General features: G+C 30.4%; 2 protein-coding genes across 2 annotated transcripts; both read right to left on the bottom strand.

Moving 5' to 3' along the window:
* Window positions 1-586: 586 nt before the first annotated feature.
* On the bottom strand, window positions 587-3,882 carry LOC125831747 (peroxidase P7-like). The gene is made up of 4 exons (XM_049510933.1): window positions 3,595-3,882; window positions 2,758-2,949; window positions 2,015-2,180; window positions 587-1,207 (listed from the first exon to the last, which is right to left on the bottom strand). The coding sequence occupies exons 1-4, from the start codon at window positions 3,808-3,810 to the stop codon at window positions 813-815; spliced, it is 969 nt and encodes a 322-aa protein (XP_049366890.1). The 5' UTR covers window positions 3,811-3,882; the 3' UTR covers window positions 587-812.
* Window positions 3,883-10,303: 6,421 nt separating this feature from the next.
* LOC125831411 (wall-associated receptor kinase 2-like) lies at window positions 10,304-13,060 on the bottom strand. Its single transcript, XM_049510616.1, has 5 exons — window positions 12,535-13,060; window positions 12,132-12,268; window positions 11,801-11,954; window positions 10,586-10,614; window positions 10,304-10,486 (listed from the first exon to the last, which is right to left on the bottom strand). Exons 1-5 carry the CDS (start codon window positions 13,058-13,060, stop codon window positions 10,304-10,306), a joined length of 1,029 nt encoding a protein of 342 aa, XP_049366573.1.
* Window positions 13,061-14,687: the final 1,627 nt, after the last annotated feature.

The raw sequence follows: 14,687 nt of genomic DNA, 5'->3' as shown, positions 1-14,687 counted from the left end.
GTTCTTATAGGTGTGAGTATAAGATATAAGATTTAAGTTATGTATACTAACATGATAAAATCAATTTACATTTCAATGAAATTTATCATAAAAAGTTGTTTATTTGCTATTACATCGATATTTTTGTAAGTATATAATATATAAATACGTATTTTAACTTGATCATAATTGACAATTAATAATATTCCAATATTGAAAGCATATCTAAGCAATTCAACTTATTTTCACCGTGTGTCCAATGAAGACCTCATGTTAACATAACACATAAATTTTGAAGGTGTCTAGATGATCATTTTGTAAGTTGGAGTGTTCAACTCAAGGGCGAATTTATATGCAAAATATGGGGAAGATAAATCTATAATAATCTATGAAACTAGATATTTTTTTATATATTTTTTCTAAAATTCTGATATCAATGCTAAATGGCGCACTCGATTAAATGTTGAGTCACGTACCTTGAGGACTCGGGGATCAATTCACCCTTAATACATTTTTTCCGTATTAAAATGTCAAGTGATTAGTTATCAGTTGAGGCCAAGTTAAAATGTCTATATCCGATAATACTAATAAAAGATTTGCAGTAATCTTTGACTAACAAAAAGTGTGTTTAAGTTATTCATAATATTCCAATAGTGATACAAATACAAAATGCTTTAAGCCTTTAACACACATTGAACTATCATATTAAGAAAGAAAACTTTGACTAATTAAACTATATAGTAAAACAAAATCACACGTCTCAAACTCAAAATGGGCATTTTCCACACTTAAAACACACACACACACACACACTTAATACCAATATTCAACACTTAATTTCTTCTACGACAGTTCTTCCTAATTTCACCATTCGATCCAGTAAGTGGACGAATATCGCCCATCTTGATCATAGCAGTCACAAAATCAGAGTTGAAACTACTAGGATTATTGATGTAAGACCTAACGATCGAATCAGCAGATCCCCCATTGAATAATTGTTGATCGGAATGTAGAAGACCCTTTTTATTCACGAGATTCTTGAAGTAATTGTTATCGAATTTCGAAGGTGTTTGAAGATCTAGAGGCGCTAAGTTGTTGTCACCTGATCCTGAGTTTCTTGGACAACTATTTTGCCTTGTTCTTGCAAATGATGAATCTATGTTGTTGGTCTCATTGTATATACGTGCCCTAAATGTTGTGCATCTTGCTTGTCCAATTGTGTGAGCACCTATGAAACACAAACATAGAAACAATCAAATTTTATATATGAAATTTCCTCTGTTTTTGGAGGGTGGAGTGTATTCAGGGCGGATGTTCAGTATTTTTAAAATTTGATTTCACAATTGGTAATTGAAAGTAGATACTTATTAAAAAAACAAACTTTCAAAGTTCAGTAATACGATAAATTAAACTTCGATTCGGTAATTACATATTCGTTCATAATTTGTCCAATATTTGGCTTATTAGCTTTTAGAGATATCACTAATGTTAGATCTTCATTCTCAAGCCCTAATATTATGAATTTGTCGATATAGGTCAATCAAGATACCCAAATCACCGTAAATGTTATCCATAAAAGAACTTTGTTTAAAGTAACTGAGGTCGGAGGCAGTGACGAAGTCAGAAATTTCGTTAAGCATGTTCAAGATTTAATATATATGTTTGAAAATAACTTTTGACCAATATATTTTGTATAATTTTCTTTCTATATATTTTGACAAACTGGATACCCTAAGCTATATGTGACTACACTACTGCAGGAGGAGTATGGTGAGATAGATCAAAAACGAAATTACACCCCCACCCCCCGGCCCCCTAAGTGAAAGTCTTGAGTTTGAAATTTTGTAACGGTAATCCTCCTGTTAAGATATACTTTCCCCTTATGATTTTTGACTAATAAGTCTTGATGTGCATAGTTACCCAATAGAATATCTCTACTTATGTTAGGTACTAGGTAGTATCAGAAAGAGTGCAAGTTGATTCGGACACGACCATCATTATAAATAAGAAAAAAAGTAGGGGAAAAAGAACAAACCAGATAAGGCAACCATATCCTTGGTAGAAAGGCCAACAGCACTAAAACTTGAGATGAGTCTATTTAGGTTAAAAGTAGGAGCTGGAATGCTGCTGTTGGCAGCACCTTGGCTTGCAGTCCTGGCATCTCTTCTGCCCAATTTTACATTCCAATTAGGCCCTCCAAGCTACATAAGTCACAAAAATAATTAGATGAAAATAAACTTTAAAATACATTTGTTTTACTTGAAAAGTCAATCCTTATAATAATATATACTACCTCTATTTTAAGGTGGTGAAAGTTCAGGTAACCTATCAACCGAGCTACTAAAATTTCTAATATATACATATCAGCATATACATTGATAGGCACTGCTATTGTATATATAGTGTATAGATATGTATATTATATGTATATTTAGTATAAAGTATATACTACCTATAAACTTTGTACCTCTCTGTTCTAATTTGTGTGATGTAGTTTGATTGAACATGAAATTTAAGAAATACGGAAATACTTTGCAATGTTCTAAAAATTATCCTTAAAATAAATAAATTTTTAAATAAAAGAATACACTTTTGTGGACTTTTTACCAAATAAGTGGGACCCACTATAGATAAAATGTTGAGACTATTATTAAACATTTGTCAAATAAAAAAATGACTTTTTTAATCGACTAAAATGAAAAGTATGTAAACTAAACGATAAATGGTTCAGGTCCGTAATTATCTCAAAATTGAAATTGGGAAGTAACTAGGACTTACAATGACAACAGAATCACGAGCCGTAACAGCTAAAATATCAGCACAAGAAACAACGCCGGGGCATGCCTTTTCTACAGCAGATTTGATGTTGTCAATGACTTCAAATCCTCTAACAGAGTTCACATTTGGAGCAGCCCTTTTTTCTCCAGTAAAGCTTGATGTGTCATCAAGGAGTAGTGATCCATCACATCCCTAAAAGAGAAAAAAATTGAGCAGTAATTTAGATAACCAAAAAACAAAGTAGTAGGGGCTAACTATTCAAAACTACTCACTACGTTAATTTTTACTTGTTCAATCCAGTATTGACCTAACATATCTTTTAAGGAGTAATAAATAAAATGACAATTTTACTAGTTATAACACTCTTTAAGCTTTGGAAAATTAACTATAGTTACTAATAATAATAAATTAAAAATTAAGTAATAAATCATCTCTTGACTTCTTCAATTTGATAAGTAAAACTGAACATATATTTTTAGTATAATAAACAGACAAAATATTTTTGTAAGTACATATAATAACAAATGAATGATACATGTGACCAATTGATGAATAGTATGTATACCTATGTGAAAAGTTTCACTAAGGATGTTAACTAATTCGATTTATATATATAATATATTTTTTTGATAAAACGTTATTCTAATATAACTGACCATACTTCACTCTATGAGATTTATTATATTGGTGCCAGATATGAAAAGTTTTTTTTTTGGACTACAATATAATAACCACCTTACTATACTAATGCATAAACGTCAGAGTCAAAACAAAGAAAATTCTATAAAATAATGAAGAAATAAGAAATTTAACAAAAAATGGTAGGGATATTTTTACGTTAACGAAGCAATCATGGAAGAAAAGCCTAAGAAGCGAAGCGCCCATTCGGGTTTCTTTTTTGATAGCTGATTGCACTGTTGATTTCACAGTTTGATAAAGTTTAGGACATGATTTTGAGTAAAAACTAGTTGAAAGTTGTGCTGATGAACTTCCAATTAGTAAGGTCACAAGCAAAAATAAAAAAACCATAGTATTATTTTTTGAAGAAGCCATTACAAAAGTTGACTAATATTTAGAGAGTGGAAAATATAATAAAAATAGAGAAGAATAAAGTGTGGTGTGCACAAGTTATTGAGAAATGTCTAAGTATTTATAGGGAATTTTTCGTAAATTATTGGATAGAGAAATTAATTAAGTTGGCTCAAGGTAATTGATTTGGGTAGGTTACCTAACATGTACGAATTGTAGATTAAATTGATTTGCATGGCATTCCAAGTTTGAAAAAGTATTAATTAATTAATTAATTAATTAAAGGAAACAAACCAATAGTTAGTTAGTTATGATTAGTACTATATGAGTTCAAGTTCAATGCATTAATAATTAATATACAAAATATTTCTATAATTATCATGTAACTCATAATAGTACAATTAAAATCTAGTGAATTATCATGTCACTTTTAATAGTACAGTTAAAATCTGATTGTAGTGGTAGCATTCGTTTGAAATTTCATAATTATTATAGTGATGTATTGTTATATAGGTAGTATCCTGACATATGACGATTAGATCTCATTTAACTATAATAAATAAAAGTATTAAAAAAAAAAGTTTAATGATATTGATAATACAATTAAATAATAAAAGTGTATTCTCTCTAACAATTGAAGATTTTTAATGAGATGATCACACATTTCAATATGATATCAGAGCAAACAGTGGTCTTAAGATCGGATTTCATCGCCACCTATATAAAAAAGAATTCCCACTTCAACAATCGATGCTAATCAACTATTTTAATTAGCTAACATGTCTATATCATGCTTGATATGGATATCGAACTACAAGTGTTGTAAGTCAACTTACCGACAAGATCAGTTGTGATGAAATGGTAAGTACTCCTTTATTCTTAATCAAGAGATCTCGGGTTTGAGTTCCCTTTGTTAGAAGGCGTTTTACCCCCAATGTGAGACTTTCTGACGCAAACCCAAATTTAGTCAGACTCCAATGTGAATACCAGACACAATTACTCGATAATTAAATAGTCAATAAAATTGAATAATATACATCAGATCCCAGTATCTAATATTAACTTATAAATGTGTGAAGAAAAGTAGAAGAAATTAAGAAGTTAAATGAGTAATTTACTACTTTGTCAAAGGATGGGACCCAAATAAACACAATAATCTTATAATTTGGTGAAGACCAAAGACAATTAATGGGGGAATAATTAAAGGTACAAATTGACTTCTGTTTTGTTTGGATAAAGAAACTACCTTTAGTTACAAGTGTTTTGAGAATCTTTGAACTAGAAAATTGGCAAAGACAATAAAAGATTGAACATAATCTCAAACAAGTTAAATTGTATATTATATAGTAACTTATTATTTATAATGGGGGAATAATTAAAGGTACAAATTGACTTCTGTTTTGTTTGGATAAAGAAACTACCTTTAGTTTTACAAGTGTTTTGAGAATCTTTGAACTAGAAAATTGGCGAAGACAATAAAAGATTGAACATAATCTCAAACAAGTTAAATTGTATATTATATAGTAACTTATTATTTATAAGAACTTACTATTACTTACTCTCAACGACTCACTTTTTACTGCTGGAAAATGACATTTCTATATTTACAAATAATTTTTATATCGAGTAAATTCTAACGAAATGATGTGATTTTTAGCTAATAAAAAATTGTCATTTTATTATTTGTTTAATCAATGTCAAGAAATATTATTAAAAAATGGAAAGAATTGTTTTTTTATTGAGTGCCAATAGGGATTAAGATAATTAACAAAAAGTGCCAAAATTGTATTACCTAAACATAAGAATAATTAATTTAAGGAGATTAAATTATGTAGTCAATCAAAGAGCAAAATGAAGTGAAAGATTTGATTTGTCAACTAGAAAATTAATTTACTTCACCAACTTATATAGTTGTGCATTTACTTTCCTACAGAGCCTAAGGTTCACTTTATAATTGACTTAGTCCACCCAGTGTCATATTAAAAAAAAAGTTCAAAATATATGAAATTAGAAAAATATCAACATAACTAAGTATTAAAATAACTATATAAAGAATGAAAATATTAAAATAACTAAAGAATAAAAGAAGGAAAATGTGAGCCGTTTTATTTTATTTTATATATTATGTTAAATTTAATATATAAATATATTTTGTAACATTTTTCAAATATAAATATAACTTAGGTCCTAGACCTCTGATGACTAGGCGATTTTGGGTCTTTGCTTTTTAATTAACTTTTACTTAATTAGGTTTAAATTAAAAGATATTGTAATAGATACTCTATCAAACAATACAACAAAACCTATCCAAACACTCCAATTAAATATTTAAGATCAGACAATATGACAATAAGGGTTTACATTCTTATCTTTTTGGTGAAGGATTAAAGTGCTTCTTCAACAACATATTTGTGAAAGAAATATATTAATAGTAGTATATTTTGAAGTGATATTTTAAGAGTTAAAAAATAAAAAATTAACCGAACCATACGATACCAAAGAGAAACCGATATGAGTGAGACGATTTTAAAAAGTCTAATTTTGGTTATGTATTATAAAATACCAAAAAAATTGAAATGGTATAATTTTGAAAAAATAACCGATCGAATTGTACCATTAACACTCCTACCGACAACATTTTATTTTGGTTTCATACAAAAATTATATGCCCTTTTCAAATTTTTGATTAGTTTTATTTCCATTTTGGTTCCAGACTCCTTTACTTATGTTTCACATGAATCACTAAACTATTTTATGTAATCAAAAAGTAATTCAACATTGCTTAGAACTCACAAAAAAATCATTAAAGATGAAACAAAAAATATAGTGTTTTACCGAGGAATGTAGTTGAGTGGTAAGTACTCTTCATCCCTAATCAGAGGTCTCGAGTTCGATTGTTTTGGGTACGAAATCACCTTTATTAAGGAGCTCTCTATCCTCAATGTGAGACTTTTCCACACGAATTCAAATTTAATCGAACTCTAATATAAATAACGTGAAACTTTCTATGAACACTAAATGAGAAAATAAAAATTACATTAATCGTATTTTATATGATACTAAGATAAAACTGCGTGACTTTTTGATTAAAAAAAGTTAGACAATATCTTTAGCTACACTTGAAAATTACTTATTGTGATAAGGACTAGAGACTCATTCAAATGAGGCAATTTTTTCTACTGGTTGGTAAACAACGTGGAAAATTCTGGTTGCATGGGCCTTTTAGGCATTAATTAATTACTTTCTAGCTAGTCAAAGTTTGTCCAATTATTATTTAGTTGAATTTAAGTTTGGTGTATGGATAAATGTATAGTGTTTTTTTTTACACTATTAGGTTAAGTTGACCAATTATTACAATAGATAATTCTTTATATTAAATTTGATATTGTAATAAGGTGAGAACCTAGTTATGTAGATTTTTTATTTTTTTTTTGTTTTATTATTGTATAAAAAAACTTCAAATCTTTTATTTATTAGTTTCGTTATATTTTGACCCTTTCTAGTACGTACTATAGTAAACAAATAGGTAAAATCAACCAGGATTGCATGTGGTGGAGTGGTAGGTGCATCTTTATTCTTAATCAAATGTCTCAGGTTCAGATCTTCGAGCGTTTTACTTTTTGGCACGATTTCCAATGCAACTCAAAATTTAATCAGATTTTAATATGGATACTGACACCGAGGGGAAAAAGGCAAAAAAAAGCAGAAAAGAACCATAAGAAACTTCCAAAATACCTTCACCCTTTCCATATATACCAAAGTAATAAGTTATGTCATTTTCCCAAAACCTTCCACTCCCCCAACTAATTCTAATTGATGTTAAAGTTAGGACTTTTTGAAAAGTTGTTTAACCTTTATTTGTTGGAAAGTAATATGGTTTTTGAACTCTAATATTTGTAATTATACGTATTTAGTGAATTTGTCAACGTAATATAAAGTTATTTAAGATAATGCAAAGTTCAAATCATAGTTATTGAGTTTATTCGAACCTTTTAAGTCTTTAACTATACATTGCACATCAGGAAAATAATAATTCTGGTCCTCAAATTATTGTCTTATTGCGATTTTGGTTCTTGTGTTATACGATTTAACATATTTGACCTTCAGTTAGTTAATATGTGTTATTTTAATCCCTAAAGTTAACAGATTTGAGGATTATTATCTAAAGCAACAATATATTTATTTTCGAATATCTTTTTACTTTTATTGACATCCAATTATTGAATTTCCGTGAACCTCCACACATACAATGTTGGATCGATCCGTCGCATCCCTAGATATATAAAGTGTGAATATTGTTAAACTTTTGGCCTAATATAACTTTAATTTCATTGAAAGGTGCATGCATGAGATTAATAATTACTAAGTAGACAAGATACAAGAATCATGAAAATTTGGAAGATAACTTTGGATGAAGCATATTTCATTTAGGTGTGTAAATAAGTAGATTTAGTTATTGAAAAATCTAGAAGATTTAATCACCAAACTTAATTATAGCTTCCTTTGACTAGCTAGGATGTAAAGTTTGAAAATGCTATCTTTTAGAGGAAACATAGATTATTGAGGGGCCATTTTGGTTGGAGATTGATAAATTAATAAGTTATCCCCTGATTATAATGATGGGGTGTAGATATATAAAAATCATTGAATTTAGTTCAAATAACTTTTGGAGTAGAATCTAAATTAGTTGGGTCAAATAATCAATTGATTTTGATTTTATTAATTATATTTATTTTATGTTATGCATTTGGTGACATGATATCTTGTCTAATTCAAGATAAGCAAAATGATGTTACGTATTTAAATGATTTAACAATTTCTAGTTAAAGCAAAAATCAATTAAAAGCCACAAAGTGGCCAAAATGACATGTCTTAACCAATAACATACAACGTTATTACATAACTTTTGTGATAGATTTGATGACTTACATGACTTAGTTAAAATTATACAAAGAGAGTTCATCTACACTTGAACTACCTACCCGTTCAACTATATATTGATATGGGTACTATATATCTCTCTTGGTCAATCAACATAGGTCTTCCCGGAGATCAACTAGAAACGATGAAGTAGTACTATCCAACATAATTTCCATAGATCAAATACATCGCAAAGAGGATCATAACATTCGAAGTATATGTGCAACCTTCCATCAGCAATAGGTATTAATTAGATAATCTTGTTCATCAAAATAAGGACAAATGAGAAAAACTCCTCTACTTTGTGCATTTCGTAGCGTTTAATAGGAACAATATCCAACAACTTAAAGTATTTAATAGGTCGCAGTACCCCAATTTCAGTTGTCTAAATTGAAAATATTTGGTAAGTTTAGGGGGCCATTTATATATTCCGTCTTTTGAAAAGTTTCATGTTTTTTATGATGATCGAACATAACTTAACATCAAAAGGTAGTTTATAAGTTGAAGATTGTCCGAGTTCATATAAGTAAGTCATCCATCCGATCCCAATTATTGTGGGACTTTAACCCACTTTATCACACTCGCCCAGTCTCAACTATACTGAGAGTTCAAACATGGATGGACCCGACTCTGATACCATATAAAGATATGACATTTGAGTCAGAGGCGAATCCAGGATTTCAAGAAAACGGGTGCACCATTGCTTTAGAATTTCGTTTTTTTTTTTTTGAAAAAACTAGTGTTATTAGTTACTACAAAAATTGAAGTGAATTGTGGTTGGCTGAGATTGAACTCAGGACCTTGGTGTTAAAACCTGACTGTCAAACCAGTGAACCATCCAGCAACTTTAAGAATGGGTTCACAAGTGTTTATTTAATATGTTCTTTAATAATTATACAAGTAATATGTCGAGTTTAGTCGGATGACCACGGGTTCGGGTGACCCAATTTTTACACATAAATTCGCCACTGATTTGAGTATAACTCAACCTTAAAAGCTAACTCATGAGGGAAGATTGCCGAAGTCCATATAAACAAACCACCCGTCCTTTCTCCAACCAATGTAGGACTCTAACCTACTTTTAACATTTAGAAAGGGATTAGGGGTCAATAATAAGAAAATTAAAACTTGATATTCATTTAGAGACCACTATTACATCATATTAATTAAGCAATAAGTAAACACGAATACAACAACTATAACATATGCTACGTTGTGATTTGTGAAAGCATAAAGACTATTTCCGAAAGAAGACCCTCAGGTTGGGCTGTGTATAGCTAGCAATGAATGAACATCGATCCAAATACACAAATTTATGAAATATTGTCAAGGTTATGTTCTTCACGTTTGATGTTATACTCAGAGCTTTGTTGAACAGTTCGCGTTAACACAGTATAAAGATCATTTTGTTCTCCCATTTGTAGTTGAATATCGTTTTCTTGATCAAGATCATGAGCCCAAGAACGGATATTATATTTAGTGAATCCTTCCAATGCATTCGCTACTTCTCTCATGGTAGGTCTTTCTTCACCTTTGATATTAACACCCCAACAATTTCACCACATTCTTGTGGTTAATCTGAGTTAGTATTACGACTTCATTTATAAACTCTTCTATTTGGTTTTGATTTCTTGATTGCAACTACGCGTTGATCTGGTAGAACACCTTTGTAAACTACACCATTTCCGCCTTCTCCAAGAATCTCATCTTCTGAGAAATTGTTTGTGGCTTTTTCAAGCTCTTCTATCGTAAACACTTTGTTTAAATTGGATGGCATTTGCTGTTTTAATAGCATACCACCATTTTTTTCGAAGAATTTCTCTCGTAATTTTAAAATTTTTCTTCTTTTTAAACTGAAATATATCCATGTAATACTAACCAGTATTGACAACAATCCAAGACCTAAACCTGCAATTGATCAATATAGTAGAATGTCAAAAATAAAAAAAAATATTGGGATATTTGTTTTTTTGACAATGTTTCTTGGGATATTTGTTTTTGACAAAGTCTCGGGGATTTTTACATAAATCACATAGTATTAAGAGCTAATTACATCATATCCATACTCTTTTTCAAATTACAAAACGTATCCAATATACATCACGTCCCAATTTCGAATACATCACTCAATATTCCAATACATCGCGTCTTGATTTCGAATCGATACAATCGCGTAAAATGATGTATCCGATGGATGCATCACGTAAAGTGATGTATCCGACCAATACATCATGATATATCCGAGGAGAGGGAGTAAGGATTTTTTGTAATTTTTTTCAAATGGTGGAAAATTTTTTAAAATATGACAAAATAAGTTGTGTATTTAGGTAATTTTTTCTTTATATTATTCATTCAAGTCATAAGGAGAAACATAGTGTGTACCGAGGAATTGTGTCTCAAAAGAGGGTTTTGTTTTTTGAGAAAGACTCAAATACGTCATCGAATTTTGAGAAAAGACCCATCGATATCATTCGTTAAAAATTTGGTTTATCTATGTCATTTCCATTTGAGAAAGGCTCATCCATGTCATTATCTCTGTTAACTGAAATGACATAGATAAGCCAAATTTTTAACTGATGACATAGATGTGCCTTTTCTCAAAGTTTGATAACATATTTAAACTTTTTCCGTTTGAAAGAATGATTTAATTAGTGACGTGGCCAAATCATAATTGACCACGTATAAAAAATAATTTTGCAAAATTGGAACTGTTTTCCGTTAACAAATAATGGCATGAATGAACCTTTTTCTCAAATAGAAATGACATAGATGAACCAAACGTTTAACCGATGACATATATGAATCTTTTCTCAAAGTTTGATGACATATTTGAGTTTTTTCCTATGTTAAAGATAGTTTATGTTGAATATATAAGTTTGGAGAGTCTCCTCTCCACATGTACTGGTAATTGTAAAATCTCCCTATTATAGTGATATGCTTATTGACTAAGATAATTAAAGACTAAAACTACCTAAATCATTTTGAGCTTGGTTCTATAATTTCTAACTACATTATAATCATCTAATGTTTATATTTTTTATGTCTATGGTTTGATAAATTGAAACTTCATGCCATTGTAATTGTGTTTACATACCAAGAGATAACTTTAAGATGGGGAAATCATGCTCCTTCTGGCAACCACGTCCCTTCTTTCCATCGCCAAAATATCCCTTCGGACACGAACACTCAAACCCTCCTGGAGTGTTTATGCAAATTCCATCACAAGGGCTCGTTGCACACATCGATATCTGTTACAAGAATGCTCAAATTAGTTCATCAGAAAGTTAATGTACCTCTGACAGCTTAAGTTTTTAGATGAGATGGTCACACAGTTCAATATGGTATCAGAGCAGACAAAAATCCTGAAAGCACCTGCTTGACTCTTTCTAACAGCTTAAACTTTTAGATGAGATGGTCACACAAACCTTGACAGCCTGGACTAAGATAAGGATTTCCGTCATATCCTTCCTCACAAATACAACGATAACCTCCACGTCCACTTTCAGAATCAACACATAGACTATGTTCCATACATGAATAAGTTGTTGAGTTTCTAACCACACTGCAATTTTTAGTCCCAATTGCCCAGTCAATCACAATAGGAACATCATTCACTATTCTGTTCACAAAGTTTGGGTCCATGAAGTCTGATGTACCCCTAAATGTGAACTTTTCATGATCGCCAAGGAACGCGTAGCTACAAGGGTTAAAGGACCATACATTAGTGTGGTTTCCGGGGCTATTTACAAAACCTAAATAAGTCGTCAATCCCTTAGGGATCGCGGCTTGACAACAACCAATCCCGGAACATGTCCCATTATTGCTCACATCCTGACCTCTTGCAAGTTGTCATACAACCAGTGCTGAAATTCTTCCCTTCATATAACGAAAAACCAAAAACCATAGCCAAATCATCACATCCTATAAGAATCAACTTGTTATCTTTCTCAGATAACGTGAAAAACGACACTCCTGTATTGAGAAACACAAGTTGTTGAGCAGATAGTTCACCATTTTCTTCATAACATTTGCTTGCCAACACGTTTCTAATACGTATTTGGCTAGTTGATATGTCGATGACCTCCATGGGTTTAGTTGTTATGTTTAGTACATTCGTGGCTCCGGTGTTGAGATAGGCAATTGGAGGGTTCGAGGAAGTGTTGCACCTGATGTCAAATATAGGATGTATAGAGCAACCAGCATCTATACCGATACCAAATGGATAAGGAACACTCAAGTTCCCACATTTTGTTTGGCATCCAGGCTTTGCCATGTTGTTGCTCATCATGTTTGTGTTCTCTATTGACATAGCTAACATAGGTAGAAAAAGAAGCATAAAGGCAAGAAAAGCCATCTTGTTATACTTTAGGTTTAGCTAGTTTTTATTTGAAGTGATATAGCTATTTTCCCTCATCACACACATATATATAGACGGATAATATTCCCTCTGTTTAAAAAAGAATGACGATCTAGTTTGACTTAACACGGAATTTAAGAAAAATAAAGAAGATTTTTTCAATCTTGTGGTTCTAGATTAAAGTTATGTCAAATGTATCAAAATGTTTTTTAATCTTGTGGTTTTAATTAAATATGTCAGGTTGGAAGTTGAAAATAAAGTGTTGCCAAAAAAAGGAAGAAGTTATTCTTTTTTAAACAAACTAAAAATGAAAGTAATTAGTCTTTTTTTTTAAACAAAGGGAGAATATATATTTTGGAAATCCACTTGAAATTGTTATAGAAGGTATCAAATTTCTTGTGATCATGTTAGATAGTTCTTTTGAATTCCTAAGCTTTAAAATAGTATTAAGGTGTTGAAGACCCCTCGATTGCGATGGTGTTTGGCCGGTTACATAGTTGAAAGAAAGCCAGGTTCTCGAAACATATAACCCACAGGCGGAGCTAAGTGGGGGTTTGTGGGTTCGGACGAACTCAGTAACTTTTTCATAGATCCTGTATTTGTATTAGAAAATTAATTAAATATATATGTATATTAATTTGTGAACCCCTAGCAAAATGGATTGACGGTTCGAAAGGAAATTTAGAATCCTCAAACTCTTAATCCTAGCTCCGCCTTTGTTATAACCTGAAACATTCATAAACATTTTTATGTGGGTACAAAATCATGGCATTAGGTATAAAATGAGAAGTTTGAAGTTTAAATATTTTTAAATAGAGAGAGATGTAATAAAAACAAGAGTTTATGGTTAAAAAAAGATATACATTTGAGCTATCATTTTTTCACAGAGTTTCATACTTCAACTATCCATTGTTAACTTTTATCTAGCTAAACTATCACTCTCTTTATATTAAAAACACATCTCGATTCTAAGTTGGCCAAATATTATTCCTACTCAACAACAGGTGCATGTAGGCCAACTCAATATCGAGGTCTGTTTTAATACAAGGGAGTAATACTTTAGATAGATAAATAGAACAATTGACAGTTAAGGTGTGAAACTTAGATTATTTTATTCTTGTTAGATTCTAAAAATAATACAAGTGGGAACTATAGATATATTTGTACTAGTCTAATTCTTGAAAATAAAAAGGATAATATTAGAAATATATAAAAAAAATTATTTATTTTTTTGGATATTTCTTGTTGAGAATTAAAGAATCAACAACTTGTGTGTTAAACTTAAATAAATAAGAAGTCGTGCTTTGCATATCAAGTAGATGCCTCACTGTTCATGGCCTAGTGGACACTAAAATATGTATAGTTTCCAAAAGACTTTGATGGCAATCAATATAATATTTTTTAAATATTGTTGATTTTAGATAAGATTTTATTAATTTTAATTTTTAAAAAGTCCATTCAGTTGAGGCACCTAAAATATTAAGCAAGTTAAATATTACATATATATTTTGAATTTAAAAAAATATTCTTTCCTTTACTATAATTTTATAATCGCTAAAAAGATAGGGGCCCTTAAAGTTGGGGTCTAAGACACCTCCCTTATTTTCTACCCTTTAGAATCGGC

This window comes from Solanum verrucosum, unplaced genomic scaffold (assembly GCF_900185275.1).
Source record: "Solanum verrucosum unplaced genomic scaffold, falcon-dt-bn FXZP01000049.1, whole genome shotgun sequence".
NCBI lineage: Eukaryota > Viridiplantae > Streptophyta > Magnoliopsida > Solanales > Solanaceae > Solanum > Solanum verrucosum.
Note: the sequence above shows the minus strand (reverse complement) of the source record. Positions and strands in the feature narration are given on the sequence as shown.